Source organism: Stegodyphus dumicola, chromosome 7 (assembly GCF_044657685.1).
Source record: "Stegodyphus dumicola isolate Sdum_Otavi_A_Nest chromosome 7, ASM4465768v1".
NCBI lineage: Eukaryota > Metazoa > Arthropoda > Arachnida > Araneae > Eresidae > Stegodyphus > Stegodyphus dumicola.
Window position 1 is genome coordinate 67,534,442 of NC_140774.1, and position 20,262 is coordinate 67,554,703.

General features: G+C 33.1%; 2 protein-coding genes across 5 annotated transcripts in view; one reads left to right on the forward strand and one right to left on the reverse strand.

Annotated features, from left to right (window-relative positions):
- The window catches only part of LOC118203970 (ankyrin repeat domain-containing protein 13C), a 215,610-nt gene extending 202,209 nt beyond the window's left edge, over positions 1–13,401 (forward strand). The window contains exon 12 of one of the 2 annotated variants that reach the window (XR_015042105.1): positions 13,016–13,401. Coding sequence is in view for 1 of the 2 variants with exons in the window: in XM_085820399.1 (XP_085676525.1) it covers positions 13,016–13,023 (8 nt within the window). In the remaining variant the exon portion in view is untranslated. The remainder of the gene's footprint in view (positions 1–13,015) is intronic. The other variant, XM_085820399.1, reaches the window with a different exon arrangement.
- Positions 1–20,262, reverse strand: part of Nf1 (neurofibromin 1) — a 400,961-nt gene that overhangs the window by 12,121 nt on the left and 368,578 nt on the right. For 2 of the 3 annotated variants that reach the window (XM_085820392.1, XM_085820391.1), the window contains exons 53-56: positions 4,490–4,765; positions 2,981–3,081; positions 2,221–2,360; positions 5–51 (exon numbers count right to left, since the gene is read on the reverse strand). In XM_085820392.1, the coding sequence (XP_085676518.1) occupies positions 5–51; positions 2,221–2,360; positions 2,981–3,081; positions 4,490–4,765 (564 nt within the window). The remainder of the gene's footprint in view (positions 1–4; positions 52–2,220; positions 2,361–2,980; positions 3,082–4,489; positions 4,766–20,262) is intronic. The other variant, XM_085820393.1, reaches the window with a different exon arrangement.

Here is a 20,262-nt window from a genome sequence, read left to right on the forward strand (position 1 = left end):
TTACTTTTGTAAATGGCCCAGCAAATCTCCACAGACCTCCAAATCCAAAAGCTAAAAAAAAAAAAAAAAAAAAAAAAAAAATATATATATATATATATGTATTATATATATATATATATATATATACACACTCTATTTCAGCTGGGATTTTGCAAGCCAAAACAATGATTCAGTAAATATTTTGAGAAAAGTGCATTTAAAGTTTTAACAAAAGCTTGCTATCAAGAAAAATTAAGTTACAACTATAATAACTTCATAATCATTTTCAAATATAAATTATCTTACATAATACGCATTTCCCATTTTTAACATCGTAAAATTTTTTGAAAAAATATAGAAAATTCAAGTAAGTGAAAGCAGCAAAAAATGCAGAATTGTAGTTTTGGCCTATGCTGACAACATACGAATGCAGAAATTTAATTTAGCAATTGCTAGCTATGATTTGATTGATTTCTGTATTACCACATAATGTCAATGCATAAAGACTTATGGATAAAGCTTAACATAGTTCAACTCTATCCATTCTTAACCCTCTCGCTGTGCATCCCGCGATTTCCACGGGCAACATAGAAGTAGCACAATTTGCGCGACCCGCGTTTTTCGCGGGGATGAATTTTTGCCATCTATTTAACTGTGCAACCCGCTCTTTCCCCGTTCAAAGTTTCCTTTCAGCTTTTTTGTGATGTTTAATTGCTTATTTAGATGTGGGCTAACAGATGGCATTAGTTGTCCACATTTCTGCCAAACATACAAGAATATGTATTGTAGCATTTTGCACGCACTTTTCAGAGCTCAAAGACGTCTGGCAGGAAGGTTTCGCGAGTGATGTAACCTATATTCCTGTCGATATTTCCGACGCTGATAATAGTTTTGACTCTGATTTCAAGTATATTGAAGATAGCTATAGCAAAACTGATGAGAATTTCTCGGATTCCTCTGCAGAAAGTGATGAATCTGAAAATTCAGTTTCTATTGAAAATGTTCGACAGTGGTGCAAAATTGATATGCAAAATATTACATTGTGCAAATATTTTCATTAGCATATATGTTTTACCTTTGTATTTTTATAAAATAAATCATAATTTAACCAATATTAATTTTCAAATTTTCCTCTTATATCATTATTCTTCAATTTCAGTATTCTGACAACCTTTTTCTATGATCTAATTCTATATTGAAAAAAACTCTTTTACAAAAATCTTTTGTATATTTTAACTCTAAAAGATATGTAGGCTTGAAATATGTAATACAAAAATACACAATTTTTGAGCTTATTTTGATAAAAAAAAAGTACACAGTGAGAGGGTTAATCTGGTCATCAAAGGCCTAGCAAATCAGAACTGTCAATCACAGTTAATTCTCTCACTAATTAGAAAACTTAACAGGCACTGTAACTACATATCAGTAGAAATAAATGAGAAAAAGTGCACTGACTTAATACCGAGTAGAAAAAAGTGCAATAATAATGGCTTTCTGTTCCAGCTTGGCTTGAAATAAATAATTATGATGAAAATATTTATACATAAGACACTTCATATATACTAATAAAGTTCCATAATTAGATTGACTGACAAATATTTTATGCTTAGATTGCTTAAATATGTTTCTACGGCTGGACTGATTAATTATGGCCACAAGGCAAAGGGAAGAAAGCCTTTGTTTGTAGTACCTAACAGAAATCGAGCCATATTATACAAAAGAAAGACTGTTGAAACTAAATGCAAACATCCTAATTCTTATTATCAGCCAGATACCAATGTTTCTGAAATTTAGCCATTCAGCCACTGTTAGGTTCATGATCTCTCACACTAATCTACTAGTAAAAAGTACTATTACATGCAAATAAATAGATATGAATTGCATTTATTTGTTGCTGATCTACATGACTGCCTTTGATCAATCAGAAAACTCAAGAGAAATTAATTTATAAATTTTATATCTATACTGAACAGAAATTTAACCCTCCAAGCAGCCAAACTCCTAAATTTCCCCAAGAGACCACAAGTAAAATGCATTCCTTTTATTTTATAATTCCAAAAGAATGTTCACAATTTGTACATAGACTATTTGCCTTCCAATATATATGCTACTTTAATTGTCAGGACATGTTCCAAGATGCATGTCTGTGTACTTAAAAATATCAAGACTACTATTTTTGAATGTATGTATATGGCGTGGCTGCTAAGAGAATTAATAACCAGTATTAGTAGAAATTCATACTTTGCAAATAATGAAGTTGCTGTTGGCTACTATCTTCACAAGCAATCATATTCTGGATAATGCTCTGTACAGCTGACAAAATGACTTGGTCATGACATAGTGACAGCACACTAGTAATCTTTGAATCCAAAAGACTATGTCTATAATAATAATAACTATAATAAATGAATTTTCAAAACTAGATAATAATACTGACACTAAAATTGACAAAAACATAATTATTAGAATTAGATTATAACTGCATATTAAAAAGTTCAAGAATATTTTGAACAGATTAAAGTTACAGTTTAGTTTCAAATATACATAAAAAATTAAATCAGTTCATTTCAAATAATTATATGCTTACTGAGCAGTCAATAAGTAATAGTTTAGTAATGCAACACTGAAGCTTTCCTGAAATTATTGATAAGGCTACTTGCAAAGTTAAATTAATTAAATTGAAAAAGGATTCTAATTTAAAACTATGAACACTTAAATCTTGCAAATCGTTGCATTTTCAAATACACAATTATCTTCTGATATAACTTCAGTTGCATGAGAGAAAAAGAATTTCTAGTTAAAATGATTTCAAAATTTTCATTTGAGACAAATACTAAAGAGAAAACTATGCAAACACTTTTATAATTATTATGTATACTTAACAGTTTCAATCAAAAAATATTCTGACAATATTTTATGCAAATTGCAAATTACATAATGCAAAATTAAAAGTTTCACAGTGTAACAAAATGTATATAGTCTTAATAATGTTCATACATACATCACTGGGAAAACACGAGCAAACACAACAGAAGCTTCAGCTAAGTATTCATATAAAATCTGCATTTCATTTTCATCAGTGGTATTCCTGACTAATGTTGCCTATGGTACAAAACACACAAGGTTAATTTATTTTTAAATATATCAATTTTAAAAAGAAAAGGAATAATGACAAATTTAATCTACAATTTTAAAATTAAGTATTGTGAAAAAACTATTTTTAAATAATTTTAAATAAAATGACAGTAGATAAGGGAAAGAAAGGAAAAAAAATTAAAAGAGGAGCAGTCATACAAAACATAGTGCTGCCATTAAATGCAACGTGAAATAATAATAACAACTCTAACAATACATTCAAAATGCAGTGTGGTTAAAAAATATAATTAAATATAATTATATATGAATATGTGAGAAAAAATGTAAAGTGGATAATTCACAATCCTTTCTTTTCTTGATGGCAGTACTATTTTGGTTCTGTGTAAGCATTAAAACTTCTACTAATTGTTATTATGACAGTAGATAAGGGATAAGGTTATTATGACAGTAGACAGTTCCATTCTGTGATTATTTGAATAAAGATTTTCACTATGAATAATTCATTTCTCCTAATATAATTTAACAATATATTTTTCATTGTTTGGCAGGTGCCAAAATGAAAATTTATCAGTTCCTTTTCTAAAAACATCAATAATGAGGCAAAATCTTATATAAGAAACATGGCTTTTTCAGAAAAAAAAAAAAAAAAAAAAAAAAAAAAAGATTAGTTACAAAGTTTGATACAATTCCTTTGATAAGACTGGCATTATTGGTGTATCTGTATGCATTTTGCAAAAATTTAATTTTACAAAATAGTTTCATTACAGAATTTTGTAAAAACTCAATTTTAGACCAACACTGATTTTTATAGAATAACATTAAATTATAAAAATAATAAACAGTGCCAAATTCAGTTTTTAATTAACAGAAATTCCATTTTTAAACGAAACTGAAAAATCCAAAATAACTTGCACAAGAACACAGTAAAATTTTAATTTCATAAAGTAATTTTATTAAGGTTAGGTTATTTAATTACGGCAAAGCCTCCAGGGCTATCTGCCTAAGGGGAGAGATGCCTTCGTGGAGGACTTTCTAAGGGAAACTGGCTCGTATACACGTTAAACACCCATGCGGCCAGCCCGTTTGCGGGATTCGAACCTCGGACCGAAGTACCAGTGAATTTCATTAAGGAATTTTGAAAAATTAACTTCAGACTGGCACTGTTATTATGGAAGAATTCTAATTCTCTGCATTTTGAAAGCAATTTGAATAGAATCTCTCTTTTTTTTCCAAGGAGCAAAAATATTCAACAGAATATTTACAAGGAATACATATTTTAATACATTAATTTATGAAAATAATGAATACATTAATTTATAAAAATAATATTTGAAGAAAAGATATTCTTGGATATTTTTGCCCTTCAGAGGAAAGCTTAAGAAATTATATTGAAAATTTAAATTTCATAACATACCAAAACAGTGAGAACTAATGCTTGAGTTGGGAAATCAACAAGAACTTCTGGATCTAACAGAACATTGTCTTCATTGGAAACTCTGGATGCGTTTTCTTTGTGAGTTGTAGAGTTATCATCTTGGTCATCTAAGCCAGGAGATATTCTTCCTCCATCTTCACTCTTTTGAGCCTTAGGTGTCGGCATAGAACTACTACGTTGTGTTTTAAACCGAGGACGCATATTTTGTGCATCAATATCTAAGCTACGCCAGAACTTATTTTCTTTTGGTTGAGGCTATAATAAAGAGAAATATTTATGCTATATGTGCAGATTATTAAATAACATATGCAAGATCTGTTTCAAAAATTTACTTAACACAATCATAAAAAGGTTGCTATTCATACTTAATTCACAAGACAGCTATTTAACAGAGAAAATAATTCACACTTTCTGTGTATCCCAAAAGACCCTGCAATCCTAGTTCTATAGACTATGTTATAGAATATTCAAAAGTAAATAAACTACTTGATATAATTAATGAAAAATCCTTATTTTATTGAAGAACTTAACACAATTTATACAATGATTTAGTTATCATCTTATCAGTTCAGAGCTTAATTTTTTCGAAATCTTGTGTTCAAAATGACAATAACTATTTGCAGACCCATGGACAATCAATTTGGCGAGATCATCATGTTAAAGTGGTTTTTATATATAAAAATTCAATTTAGATATTAAGAAATATATTCAATTCAGCTCCCCCCTTTATTAAAATCATTTTCTCTATGTATGATATTATCAAAAAAGCATTTAAATATGCAGTTAATAAATTAGTTTTTTTCTATTAATAGGTATTATATAATAGACTACAGAATAAGATTTTTATGTGATATACTTTCTTCTTAATAATAATATTACATGATTTGTTCCTTTACTGTATTGTAATTTTGTAATGGTTTGTTTTTTATATTATATTTTTTATTTCTAATGTTATAAATTATAATTCTACTGCTCTTATTAATAATATTTGATTACAACATTTGTTCCTTTATTTTATATTTGTATATAACAAAATTGTTTATATTTTTATAGTTTGTGCATATTTTGTATGAAAATAATAAATACTGAACAGAAACAACTGTGTTTTTGTACATTTTTTGAAAAATTCCAAACACTGATACTCTGGTGCAATGTTTAAAAAAATACTGAATATTGATAATGTCTTTTTGGTCTGGTATTGCAATCAAACATTGTAAAAAAGGTGGAAACAAACCTCAAAAACACAGCAGCAGGTCATTCTTATATATACAATTGATCAACTTTTATTCGTCTTTTAAGGGACCATTCACAAACAACGTATGAATGAGAAAGATGTATATTTTAGCCTCACAATTTTAACACCAATAATATAAAATTAATATTTAAATAAATATTTAATTTATATTTTAAACAATTTAAACTTTTTATAATTAATATTTTAAACAATATTAATACAAATTTAGTATTTTTAATATCTTAAGAATGCAAATTTTTATAAATGAAATTATGGACACACAAAAGAAATTTTTTAAAATAAATATGACTAAATCGGAACTAAGATGAAATGACGTATAAATGCTAAAGATATATAAATGAGAAACATATAAATGGCACTCCACTGCATAGATTCATAAATATATATATTTTTTAATTCACATTTTCTGGAGACATTAAGAAAGTGCTTTTATGTTGTTTTTAAAATTGTGAAATTCATTTAAGAAAAACAAAACTGATTACTTAAACAATGTCATAACCAGAACATAACACATCTTGCAATTAAAGTAAAGACATTTGCTATTATAACACCAGATAAAAGATAGAACCAATAAATTATTCGTTTTATGTCTTTTTTTATTGTAGTTTTTATATGCAGTTTCTTCATAAAATTTTCATCATTGTATCCTTACTCATCATCAAAATGAACACTGTCTGCAATGCTATGTACCTACAGTCATATTTTTAATTTCACATCTTCCCACAATTTACCACTGCATGCTACTATTGCACGTTTTAGTGTCACCACATTTGATCTGATGAGCAAATCTACTTACAGCAGTCATTAATTTCTCATTTGATATAATTGCAAGTATGAAATGCATTTTTTGTAAACAGCTAAATGTATTAATTTGCTTGCAGAAATATTGAAGCCTATTTACAGTTTTGATATGACAGTCTAGTCACATTAATGTGACCACCTATCAAAGCCAGAATAACCATCTTTTGCAGAGTGAACCACTGCGAGACATGCAGGAAGAGATAAAAGATATAACTTTTATCTGGTTCTATCTTTCATCTGGTGTTAGGTTCTTGAAGGTGGTCACTGGGATGTTGAGCCATGCCGAATCCAGTACAGTGGCCAGCTGCACTAGGTTATGTGGATGAGGAACCCTCCCACGAACAACTGATCGAGGTGGTCCCACAGATTCTCGATTGGCTTTAAGTGATGGGAGTTTGCTTGCTAGGGGAGTGCGGTAAACTCATCCTGGTGCTCTTCAAACCAAGCATGAACACTGTGAGCTGTATGACACTTGGCATTGTCCTGCTAGTAGATGCTATCATTCTGAGGAAAAACAATTCGCATGTAGGGTTGGACATGGTCCGCAAAGACAGATGCATATTTATGTTGATCCATTATGCTTTCCACAATGATGAATGCCCCAAGCAAATGCCATGAAAACATTCCCCAGACCATAATGTTCCCTCCTCTAGCTTGGACCCTTATGACAATTGTTGTAGGGTGTTTCTCATGTTTCACATTGTATACACCATCAGACATCAGTCTAATGGAGCATAAAACACGATTCATTGGGAAAAGCCACCTATCACCACTCAGTGGACATCTAGTTGCGGTATTAGCATGCAAATTCAAGCCTTTGTCATTGATGAACTGCAGTAAGCATAGGCGCTTTCATTAGGCATCTGCTATGGAGGCCCATACGCAGTAACATTTACCGAACTCTTGTTGAGGAGAGACTGCTGAGTAATCTGGGCTGTTAGCTGCATGGCTATTCACCTGAACGCATCTCTGCAGCAGTCATTCGCTTTTGTTATCTATGTCCCGTGGTGCACAACATTTGCCACATCGCTGATTTTGGATAGTGCCATTTTGCCATGCGCAGTATACTTTTACAACAGTGATATATGAACAGTTTACAAAATTAGCCATTTTGGAAATGCTTCCAGCCTTGGCCCAAAAGCCAATAATCATGCCCTTTTTGGACATCAAATAAATTGCTCCATTTCTGCATTATGCCAACGCCTGCAATGTCTTGTGATTCTGTTGGGCAGCCTTTATATACGCACCACTGTATTGTGCTGCTGCATTCTGTGACTGGTTATTTCCTTTTGAAATCGAAAGGAGGTGGCATATTAATGCGACTGCACTGTATATATATATATATATATGTGTGGAGATCATCGATGACCGATGCTGACTTAGCGAATTACCAGCAATGAAATCATACCAGCATAGCTCAGTGCGATGCATTCCAGACAGTGCCAGATAGCGTCCAGATGTGGACGAGAGTGGAGCCAAGCAGATGGCTTGCTTTTCTTCAAGAGTTAAAGAAGACAGACGGTCTTCTTTGGTGCCTTTGTTACTTAATACAAGCTGATCATATTATTTAAAGCTAGCTGAGGAAGTTAAAATAATAATGTATTTTATCAACGCTGGAAGAACTAATATTGTCTGTGATTGTTCATCATTACATGAATCCTGCAACATTAATTTTTACTTAACCTTTATTATATTTATCTATTTCTTATTAGTAAAATAAAAGCATTTAAAATGCAATATTCGTGCTCTATTGTTTTGAAATTAAAACCTACAAACTTTGGTGACCAACCGTCAGGCAACGAGCTCATCAACGAACTTCAAATCGAAAGTACTGTGTATTCAATTGACTGAGTGAACTATTCTTACAAGTTATTGGATTTATTAGATTACTGTTTAAGTGTGTGGATTACCCCAATTGAAGACGATCATCTGTCGGGTGAGTACAAAACTTTCTTTCCAATATGAAGTTAGTAGAAATTCCACAATTGGAAGCAGCTTTAAAGAAGAGTAAAAGTTCTGAAATCAAAAGTTTGCATAAGCTTATTTTTAATACTTATGGAGATTGCAATAACCGGAAAAGATTACGTGAATTTTCTGGCTTTATATTTAAACCAGATTCTGAAGAATTTAATAAGAAAATAGATACAGTGCAGAATAGTTTTACTTTGAACTAGTTAATTAAAGTTTGCAATGTACTATGTATAAATTCAGAAGGTTTAAAATCAGAAGTAGTTACCCAAATTGTCTCTTTCCTATGTGATTTATCTGTATTATTTGAAAATATTTTGCATGAAGAAAATAGTGATATTGAAGATGAAACTGTTAATAAAATTTCTGAAATGATGCTTGATGATAATCAAAGAGACAATCCTGGTTTTAATGAGTCTCAAGTAAATAACAGTATGCAGCTTCCAATTCATGATCATTTTAAACCTCATCTTAGTTTTTCGGATATTGAAAGTATTAAGACACAATAACACGCCGAATAAATACTAATCTTCTGTGTTAATCCTTTTTCTGGTAATGCATATGAAAATGTTGATAAATGAATTGATGAATTTGAAGATGTTATAAATTCTTTGAAATTGAGTGATTTACATAAATTAGTTTTTGCTAAAAGATCATTAAAAGGTAAAGCCAAACTATTTATTCAGAGTGAACCTAAAGTTAATGACTGGTATAAGTTAAAAAAGCTTTTGAAATCTGAATTTAGTAAAGCTTTTAATTCAGCTGAATTGCATGAAATGTTATGTAAGCGTAAATTAATGCCTAATGAATCTTTAGATGAGTATTTTTTGAAAATGAAAGAAATGTGTTTGTGAGGTAACATTGAAGATGCTTCATTAATTAAATATGTTATTGATGGTATTCCCGATTCTGTGGTGAGGAAAACTATACTATATGGTTGCGAAACAGTATCTGAATTTAAACAAAGGCTAAAAAATGTATGATAGAATGAGATCGGACAATGATAAGTTTAAAAATCCGAAACCGAAAGTAGACACCCAAGTTAAAGATAGAAGTAAGCTTGCGTCATCAAACCGAAATCAATCTAACGTTAATAAGGTCAAATGTTTTAATTGCCAGAAATTTGGGCATAAGTCAAATCACTGTGTAAACAAATCGAAGGGTATAAAATGTTTTAATTGTAAAAGGTTTGGGCATAACTCAACTTATTGTCAAGATCAGCCCGAGAAACAAGCTTTAATACAACGAATTTCTGATAAGGATAGAATTATGAAGACTGTAGAAATAAATAATCATTTAGTTGATAGTCTAGTTGACACTGGTTCAGATGTCACGATATGCAGCATGGAGTTACACAAGCAGATTGGTTCTCCTAATTTAAATTGTAGCGATATCACATTAAACGGAATTGAATCAAAGCAAACGTATCCCATCGGCTTTTTCATTTCTGATATTTCAATTGATGGTTTTTCACTTCGTACGAAAATTTATGTGGTCAAGTCATTATGTAATCAAATTGTATTAGGTTTGGATGTAATGAATCAGTTTAACTTCTCTTTTACCGAGAATGGCCTTCAAATAATTTCTCATCGGATTAAAAGTAATGTAAACTTGATAACTGCTTAGTCATATCGAAATGCTAACGTTCGTTGCGTTATGCGAAATTTGAATATTGCTGTGTCATTGAAGAATTTTATGATCTTTCTCAATCGCCTGTCGTCTCTGTTAATGTAAACAAAAACCCTGAAAGCGGAAGTGGCTTGAAAATTAATTACCTTTCACATCTGGTGAATGCTATTTCTGTCAACGAGATTGATTTTTCGCACCTTTCATATGTGGAACATAAAGAAAGACTGTGTAATTTAATTAATTCGTACCAGCCTCGGAAAAATAGACAATCTAATTTTAAGATGCAAATAAATTTATGCGATGAAATTCCTGTCTGTCAAAATAGAAGATATATGTCTTTCGCGGAACAAAAAGTTGTTGATGATCAAATTAAGGAATGGTTGAAAGAGGGCATAATAAAGCCTAGCAATTCTAATTATTTGGCGCTTATTGTTTTGTGTAACAAGCGTAATAATTCGAAACATTTATGTATAGATTATCGGAAATTAAATAAGAAGATTATTAAAGACAAATTTCCACTGCCTTTAATTCCGGAAGTACTTGATCGCTTAGAACAATCAAAAGTTTTCACGACACTACATTTGAAAAATGGCTTTTTCCATGTAGACATAGATGAAAATTGCACCAAATATACCGCATTTGAAACACATAATGGTATCTACGAATTTCTTAAAGCTCCTTTTGGTTTATGTATTAGTCCAAATGTTTTTCAAAGATATATTTATTCAGTATTTCGTGACTTGCTAAATGAAGGTGTACTAATTATTTATATGGATGATATAGTCATACCGGCTATTGATGAAGTTGAATGTTTAGACAAATTAGAAAGAGTACTCAAAACTGCTTCGGAGTATGGGTTACAAATAAATTTCAAAAAGTGCCAATTCTTAAAACGTAAAATTGAATTTTTGGGACATGTAATTGAAAACGGAACTATTCGACCATCGCCTTCCAAAACTGTTGCTGTTCGAAACTTTCCACAACCGCGTAACTGTAAACAACTACAAAGCTTTTTAGGACTAACAGGTTATTTTCGTAAATTCATTCCTCATTATGCTAAAATAGCTAAACCTCTTAGTGACTTACTTAGAAAGGGTATTGGTTTTAAGTTCGATTCCGAACAACAAGAAGCTTTTGCAGATTAAAAAAAAATTCTTTCTCAAGCACCTGTTCTACACATATTTAGACAAGGATATCCATTAGAAGTTCATACTGATGCTAGTAGCCAAGGCTTTGGTGCGGTATTACTCCAATTATCTGACGATGATAATTATCACCCAATCCAGTATATGAATAAGAAGACTTCATTGCAGCAAGAGAAACTCTGTAGTTATGAATTAGAAGCCCTTGCAGTTATAGAAGCTCTGAAGAAGTTTAGAAACTATTTGTTAGGCTCTAAATTCAAAATTGTAACTGATTGTAGTGCTTTTCAGAAAACTTTAGATAAGAAAGATTTAACTTCTAAGAGTGCGAGATGGGCAATGTTTATAGAAGAATTCGATTACGAAATTGTACATCGTTCAGGAAGCCAAATGAAACATGCTGATGCTCTAAGTAGAAATGCTTTAATTTTAACATCATACACGTCCGATGTAACTGAGAAGATACGGTTAGCACAACAACAGAATGAAGATGAACATGTGAAATTGATAAAGAATTTAGTTCAGAAGGGAGAAGAAAATGGATTCTTCGTGAGAAATGATATTTTGTACAAATTTGAAAAAGGTAAAGATCTGCTAGTAGTGCCAGAGTCCTTACAGGATGAAGTCATACAGAAGGTACATAAAAAAGGTCACTTTGCTGTAGATAAAACCGTGAATGTTGTAGAGCAAGAATTCTATATTCCCAGACTGAAATGCAAAGTTGAAAAAGTAATTGCTAACTGTATAGAATGTATACTGTACAACAAGAAGCAAGGAAAAGCAGAAGGATTTCTTCATCCTGTACCGAAAGAAAACGTTCCCTTGAATACATATCATATCAACTTTATTGGACCTCTTCCATCGACGAACAAGAGATACCAACACATTCTAACTGTGGTCGATGCTTTTACGAAATTTACTTGGTTCTGTCCAGTAAAATCACCAACTACGCAAGAAGTCATTTCAAAATTGAAGCAACAACAGACTGTATTTGGAAATCCAGCCAGAATCATTTCAGATCGAGGTAGTGCCTTTACGTCGAAAGAATTTTCAGCTTATTGTACAGAAGAAGGCATAGAACATGTCAAAATTACTACCGGTATTCCAAGAGGTAACGGACAGATTGAGCGAGAATTTTGATTTCTGTTTTTTTGAAATTATCACATGAGGATTCAACGAAATGGTTTAAGTATGTTCCAGATGTCCAGAGAATAATCAACAGCACAACTACAAGAAATACAAAATATTCACCGTTTGAGCTTCTCATAGGCCCGAAAATGAAGAACGAGGAAGATCTGAGAATTAGTGAGATATTGAAAGAAGAATATCTAAAGCAATTGATGCAAGAACGTGATGAAATGAGAGAAGATGCGAAAAACAATATTTTGAAGATACAAGAAGAGAATCGTAAATAATTTAACAAAAGACGTAAGAAACCAAAACTGTATGAGATTAGCGTCTTGGTAGCCATTCAGAGAATTCAGTATGGGACTGGTTTGAAACTACGACCTAAGTTTCATGGACCATATAAAATCATAGTTGTTAGATCAAATGACAGATATGAAGTCGAAAAAGTAGGATGCCATGAAGGACCGAATTTGACATCTACTGCGGCTGACCATATGAAGCCATGGTCAAATTGATTGATGTTTATATCAGCTCAAAACCTAAGGACCTGATACTCTCTTTTCTTTTTTATTATCTTTGCAGGTAGATGATATCGACATCCATTCAACAGACATCGAGGACGATGCCCCTTCAGGCTGGCCGAAGCTGTGGAGACCATCGACGACCGATGCTGACTTAGTGAATTACCAGCATAGCTCAGTGCGAAGCATTCCAGACAGCGCCAGATAGCATCCAGACTTGGACGAGAGTGGAGCCAAGCAGATGGCTTGCTTTTCTTCAAGAGTTAAAGAAGACAGACGGTCTTCTTTGGTGCCTTTGTTACTTAATACAAGCTGATCATACTATTTAAAGCTAGCTGAGGAAGTTAAAATAATAATGTATTTTATCAACGCCGGAAGAACTAATATTGTCTGTGATTGTTCATCATTACATGAATCCTGCAACATTAATTTTTACTTAACCTTTATTATTTTTATCTATTTCTTATTAGTAAAATAAAAGCATTTAAAATGCAATATTCGTGCTCTATCGTTTTGAAATTAAAACCTATATATATATGTATGATTAAAAATTATAAAAATCATGAAACTAATCTGTGCTATGTGGTGCAACCTTCAAGTGTACATTTTTTATTCTGTTTTTGTAATTTTCTTTCATTTGCATTCTACCAGTTTATAATGTAACCCAGAGAAATGAGGTTGGACCTTCAAATTTTCAGTATGGAATTTTATTATTTTTTGTTCCGACATTTAAAAATTTTTTTGATCTACTAGTCCGAGATCCGGATGTTCAATATCCGAAATGATCTAAAATGTGGACCACAAAACTGCCATGAATTTTTTTGGTTTTGTTTTCTATACACCTTTACGCATGCGCATTTGATCCTCCCAATAGATAAAACATGTGGAGTGTCCTGATTCTTAATTTCTCTTTAGCACTAAATAAACACCTCATTATTGAAGAAACAATAATTTAACATAAATTTGTGTGAGCAATAATTTGGCTCCGTAGCTGCCATCTCAAACCAAAACATTCTACATAGAAATATCGTTAATTTTACTCCTTCTAATGTTTTATATCCCTGATGCCAACCTGGTGAATCATTAGTTATTATATTTTGCTATCATCACCACATGTCTATCAACACATGACAACTTGAGTTAATGACTCATGCTACGATGCCCAAACAATTGTTTTTATATTAGTACAAAGAATATGGTAAACTTTTTAGTTGACATTCTTATGCTTGGCAATGATTGCAGATTTAAGTTAAACGCGCTAAGAAATATTGACAAGGTGAAATTTTCTTTCCATATGGTAAAAGTTTCCATATGGTTTTGTTGATGATATTCATAGACCGAAAGATAACATCTAGTGCTATTTGAATTAATAATAACTGATTTGTTTTTCATGTAAACCCAGAACTGGCACCAGAGCTTGCATGGCCGCATCAGGCGGCAGAATTGACCGAAGACAAGATTTTTGGAATTTAGAGAAGCATGGAGCAACAAAATTAAAGGATAAAAATATTTTTAGAATTTAGGAAAGGCACTGTGATTTAAAATTTAAAGGCCGCAAAAATTTAGAAATTAAGGTGCTTGTTAGCAAAATTTAGGACCCGCAGAGAATGCATCAGGTGGTAAGATATCTAGTGCCAGCCCTCAAAAAGCCTTAAGTGCATGTGGGAATTTATTTATTCAAGATTCGGATAAGGCTTAAGCATGTGCAAGAAATAAACGCAAGTATAATAAATAACTAAACTAATATAATGTCTTAATTGCCTCATTGTGTGACAGAAGCAAGACAAAATTTAACGGAACAAGCTGTCTTTCATCCCCAATCTCTTGACACATAGCCAATAATGTATAGTGGGTGATATGAGCTAAAATATGAGCTAGGCTAAAATTATACTTTACCGATTCCAATTAATTTACTTTACCTGTTGCTAAAATTATACTTTACCTGTTCCTTAACTTTCTGATTTCATCCAGCTTAATTAATTTTTGCAGGCTGCTTTTATTACAAGAATTTTATGAAAACTAAAGTTTGAACTCTTATATCAATAAGAGTTTCTAATTCTGAAGTTAAAACAGGATCTACAAAGAAAGAGCATGTTTCGACGTCCATTATACAAAATAAGGAATTACTGCAAAAAATGGATGAACGTATGTCCATCTCAAAATTATGTGAGGAGTCTGCATATGACATATGATAACAGAAAAAGGAGCTTTCTGAATTCTTTGTGGATTCTGACACCCCACTCGCAATGAATAACAGAAAAATTATTCGTTATGCTATAAGTGATATATTAAGATCATGACAAAGTGATAATTGAATGGGTCAGACAGTGTTGCAGCGAGGTCGTACCATTGACAGGTCAAATACTAATGACGCAAGCTAAAATATTTCACTAAGAAATGAAATTAAAAAACTGAGTGCACATATTGGACCAAAGGTTGGTTAACCAAATTAAAAAATTGCCAAGTCAATTAAGAATTTCAGGGAAATGAGCTTCAGCTGATACTGAAGCTGCTGAATTATTTGCAGATGAATTCATTGAACTCATTAATAGTTTTAATAGTTAAAAGTTTTCTCCAGAACAAATTTACAACACTGATGAAACTGGTCTTTTAAGGCAATATGTACTGCAAAATACCTTGGTAACCTCTACAGAAAAGGGCCCAACTCGTGTCAAAGATTCCAAAGCAACATTAGCAATTTCAGCATGTGCAAATGCGGCAGGAAAGGTACATGTGTAAACGTTTCGTAATTGGAAAAAATGCACGACTTCGAGCATGTAAAGGAGTAAAAAGTTTCCCGTTATATATCATGCAAATAAAAGAACATGGATGACACAAACCTTAATGAATCATTGGTTTGAAAATCATTTCATACCCGAGGCTGGGCGGTATTTTGCTGGTTTACCCGATGACGCAAAAATTATCCTGATTGCAAATAACTGTTTGGCTCATACTTCACTTAAAGTTTTAGTCAAAGCTAATGTATGCGTATTATTCTTTCCTCTAAATTATGTTCATCATTCAGCCTATGGATATCGGAATAGTGCGCATGCTGAAATGCAAAAATAAAGTAAAATATTTAAAACCCATGCTAAATTTCTTGAATAATTAAGCAAGACTATTCAAGAATATTTGAAATATTTTAGTGTAAAATCTGCTTTGTGGAGCATCGCAAGATCGTGGGAAGAAATGTCTCCAGATACTTTAAAAAATGCTTGGCATAATTTATGGCCAGCTAGCATATTTCATGGTGAGGTTGATGAATATGATAGCTACGAATGTGAAGGTTTTTGGATATCACAATCCAAAATTTCCCAATTAATGGAATGTTTAAAGAAATGTTGAGAAGCGGTAATAAATGAAGATGATATAACAGAAGCTTTTCATTGCGATGACAATGCCCCAATCTTCAGTCAATTAACGGACTGTGAAATCTATAGTATGGTTCTAGATCCAGAAAATACCGCTGGAAAGAAACAGAGTAACAGAAAGGTTATTAAAAATGAAAAGATTTTGGTTGACAAGTTAGTCAGAATTTTTGACACATCAATTACAGGACTTGAAGAGTAGAACTTTCAACAAGAAATTATGTCTGCTTATAGAATTAAAGAGAAAGTATTAGCACAAAACACAAAGTAATTTAAACAACTTACATTGAAAGAAATGTTTAATAAAGTAAACAAATAAATATCAAGCTTTTTTTTTTTTGGAAATTTGGATAACCTTTAGATCATAAATGCTTCATTATTTCATAAATCACGATTTCATATTTTTAATTTTATAATTTCTACATGCCATCTTACAGTTCGTTTGATTGTAAATTGGTGATCTAATATACGGAAAAATCCCAAATCCGGAACCGCCGAAGTCTCGACGAGTCTGTATCTCAGACTTTGAACTGTATATACAAGGTGTGGCTATTAATTTCCAGGACTGCTCTAATAACACCAGAACAGATGATGCCAAAAATGTAACCTTTTAATATGTTTTGAAGTAATTCCCTTCTGCTGTAATACACTTCTGTGCTCAGGTGTATAAGTTGTGGAAACAACTTTTAAAGTCCTCTTTTGGAATGCTCTTTTATGTCGATGTCACATTCTTCTTGATGTCTTCAAGATCCACAAAGCGTGTTCCTTTGATCGCAGTTTTGAGTTTGGGAATGTTCGGTCATACACTCTTGACTTAGTCCCCGCAGACTTCTTTTTATTTCCCAAACTCAAAACTATGATCAAAGGAAAACGCTTTGTGGATGTTGAAGACATCAAGAAGAACGTGACATCGACATTGAAGAGCCTTCCAAATGAGGACTTTACAAGTTGTTTCCACAACTTATACACCCGAGCACAAGTGTGTTATGGCCAATGGGGATTACTTTGAAACATATTAAAAGGTTAAGTTTTTCTCATCATCTGTTCTGGTGTTATTAGAGCAGTCCTGAAAATTAATAGCCACACCTTGTATATATATATATATATATACAGACACACACACATAAAAGTTGCATTCATAAGAACTATTGCAATCTTTTTAAATTTTAAGCTTTGTCAGGTTTCACCAATAAAACATAAGGATTTTCAATTACATTATAATTCCCATTTGGCATTATTTTGAGACAGAAAAGTGTAAACATGTTTCAAGAAAGCTAGAGCAACTATACTAAGTTATATTTGCTCTTGGGGGGGACATCATAAATTGTGACTCAAAAAGGCAATTATATTATTCACTTAACCCCTTTGCGCCGGGTAGCGCAAACACGCGCTTATCGTGGAGGCCGGCAGTGTCTTACGTGAGTGTCTGTCCAGGGCCGGGGGGCTTTTTTGCTATTAAGCCTAAATCCATGAAATTTCCGAAGTATCAACGCATTGTTTAATAATGCTCTATAGAGTATTTAAATGGCTTATGCTTTATAGGTATTTTTATATATACTTTAATTACCTTATTTCTTGTTTAAATGCATATTTTACACATTTTATTTTCATTACTCACCATTTTATGACTTTTAACATTATACATCTGAAAACTAAATATATTACTACAATGCTACAATGTGCACATCGTCTACGCGTATCCTTCACTGGTATGTGTTCAACATTACTGTAGCGTTTTCCCCCGGAAACCTTTACTTTAAGCCTGGGAGTATCTTCAGGTCTTGAAGGAAGTCGCCTCTTCAAAATCATCTCTGACGCTTTCATGGCACAGAGGGAGCACAGCAAATTTAAACGGAAATCTTTGGGCTGTAATCCGAGGGTAATTCATGAAACACTTTTAGCGCTTCGGAAAGAGTTAGACCTCTCCTCGCCATTTATGGAAAATTAATAATAAAAAAATTAACTACGATTAATATTAACAATAAAGAAAAATAAGCCTATAATATATACATACACGAAAAATACCTACACAATTAATGAAAATAAAGGGGAATGAGACTAAAAAGCGACAGCAAAAAATTCGCGCAGGTCTAAGTAAAAATGTGTCAAGCTACTAATAAAATTCCCGCCTAAAAACAACTCCTAAAAAATTCGAGATGCCAATATTAGGGCTTTCATAACAGAAAACACACCTCACCCCTCAATACTGCTTTGTTTGAATTCATCCACCCCAAACAGAAAACGTAAACAATGGATGTTCTCTCCTAAGCACGTTCTGATTCGTAACAGCATGAGATTGCTTAAGGCACAGTATTCCCGCTAATTGGAACACCCGGTTTCATTCAATGATTCTGCGTATGGTTTTTGTGTGAAAGATTAAAAAAATATAGAACAAATAATTTGGAGTACAGCCAGAAAAATTATGCCTAATTCTTTTTCCAAATAAAATTTTTTACATCATTAAAAAATAGAGAAAATTGCTTGAAAAAAGTGGATTTTAATAACACATAATAAATGAAAATTCTGTGTCTCCTTGTGATATGCTGCTATCTACTGTTTAAAAAGAAAAGTTCAAAGTATATTATAAAGGCATTTTTATCTATTTACGGTTGAATCTAAAGGTTTCAGAAGCGATTCAATTTGGGTGTTCCATGTAGTAGAACACTGAGCCGCAAAGGGTTAAGCAAAGAAATATCAGTTCACAGTGCATATACACTGGTGTGCAAAAATTAAGGATGAAGTCGAAAAATTAGCATATCAGCTGAACGAAGAGGCAGAGCGGACAGAAAGACCAATCAGGAGATTAAGTAAGGTGATGTATGCTAACACATGCGCAGATATGCAGGTAGACATAATGGAGGAGTGTCTGAGTAGTATAAAGCATGTTGTCGGTGTAAGATCAGTATTTCTGGCAAAGAGATTGCACGCCGTATAGCAGTTAAAATCACACCGAGTTGCTGCCTCAGCGAGAAATGGCGAATAATCAATCTGTTAGACGACATCTGGATGCTTTTACCCGAGGTCGAATCATTGGGAAGTTGGAGGAAGGCCGCAGTATGACAAGTGTGGCTGCAGAGTTCGGAATTGCTCACAGCATCGTTTCACGACTTTGGAGACAATTTCAAACTACAGGAACAGCTATCCGGGGGTTTAGTAGTGGACGTCCACGAGGAACCACACCCGCAGATGATCAGTATATTGCCTTACAGGCCAGAAGAAACAGGCGGCAGACAGCGGGAGAAATCGCTAGACACACGACACAGGCGACTGGACGACCGATATCGCGTTTTACTGTGGCCAGAAGACTGCAGGGTGGTGGTCTGTTTGCACGACGCCCTGTATGGTGTGTACCTCTAATGCCTGCTCATCGGAGAAGACGTTCTCCGTGGTGCCGGGAACACTGGAATTGGAGAGACAATGAATGGGGACGAGTACTATTTACAGATGAGAGCAGATTCAGTCTGAGTAGCGATTCTCATCGCATACTCATCTGGAGAGAGCGGGGAAGCCGCAATCATCCCTCGAACATCATTGAAAGGGACAGGTATGGAGGTGGCGGTGTTCTCGTTTGGGGAGGCATCATGCTTGGTAGTCGTACAGACCTTCACATCTTCGACGCAGGTTCAGTCAACGGGACCCGTTATTGTAACGAGATTCTTCTTCCATATATGCGTCTTTTTAGAGGCGCTATGGGTCCGCAGTTCCTTTTCATGGACGACAATGCACCATGTCATCGCACAGTAGCTGCCGAACAGCTCTTAGAGAGTGAGGATATTGAACGTATGGATTGGCCGGTACGATCTCCGGATCTCAATCCCATCGAGCATGTGTGGGATTTTCTAGGCAGACGCTTGGCAGCTCGTACCTTACCACCAGTAACGATTCCGGAGCTTCGATTAGCGCTGCAAGACGAATGGGCAGCAATGTCTCAACAACTCAT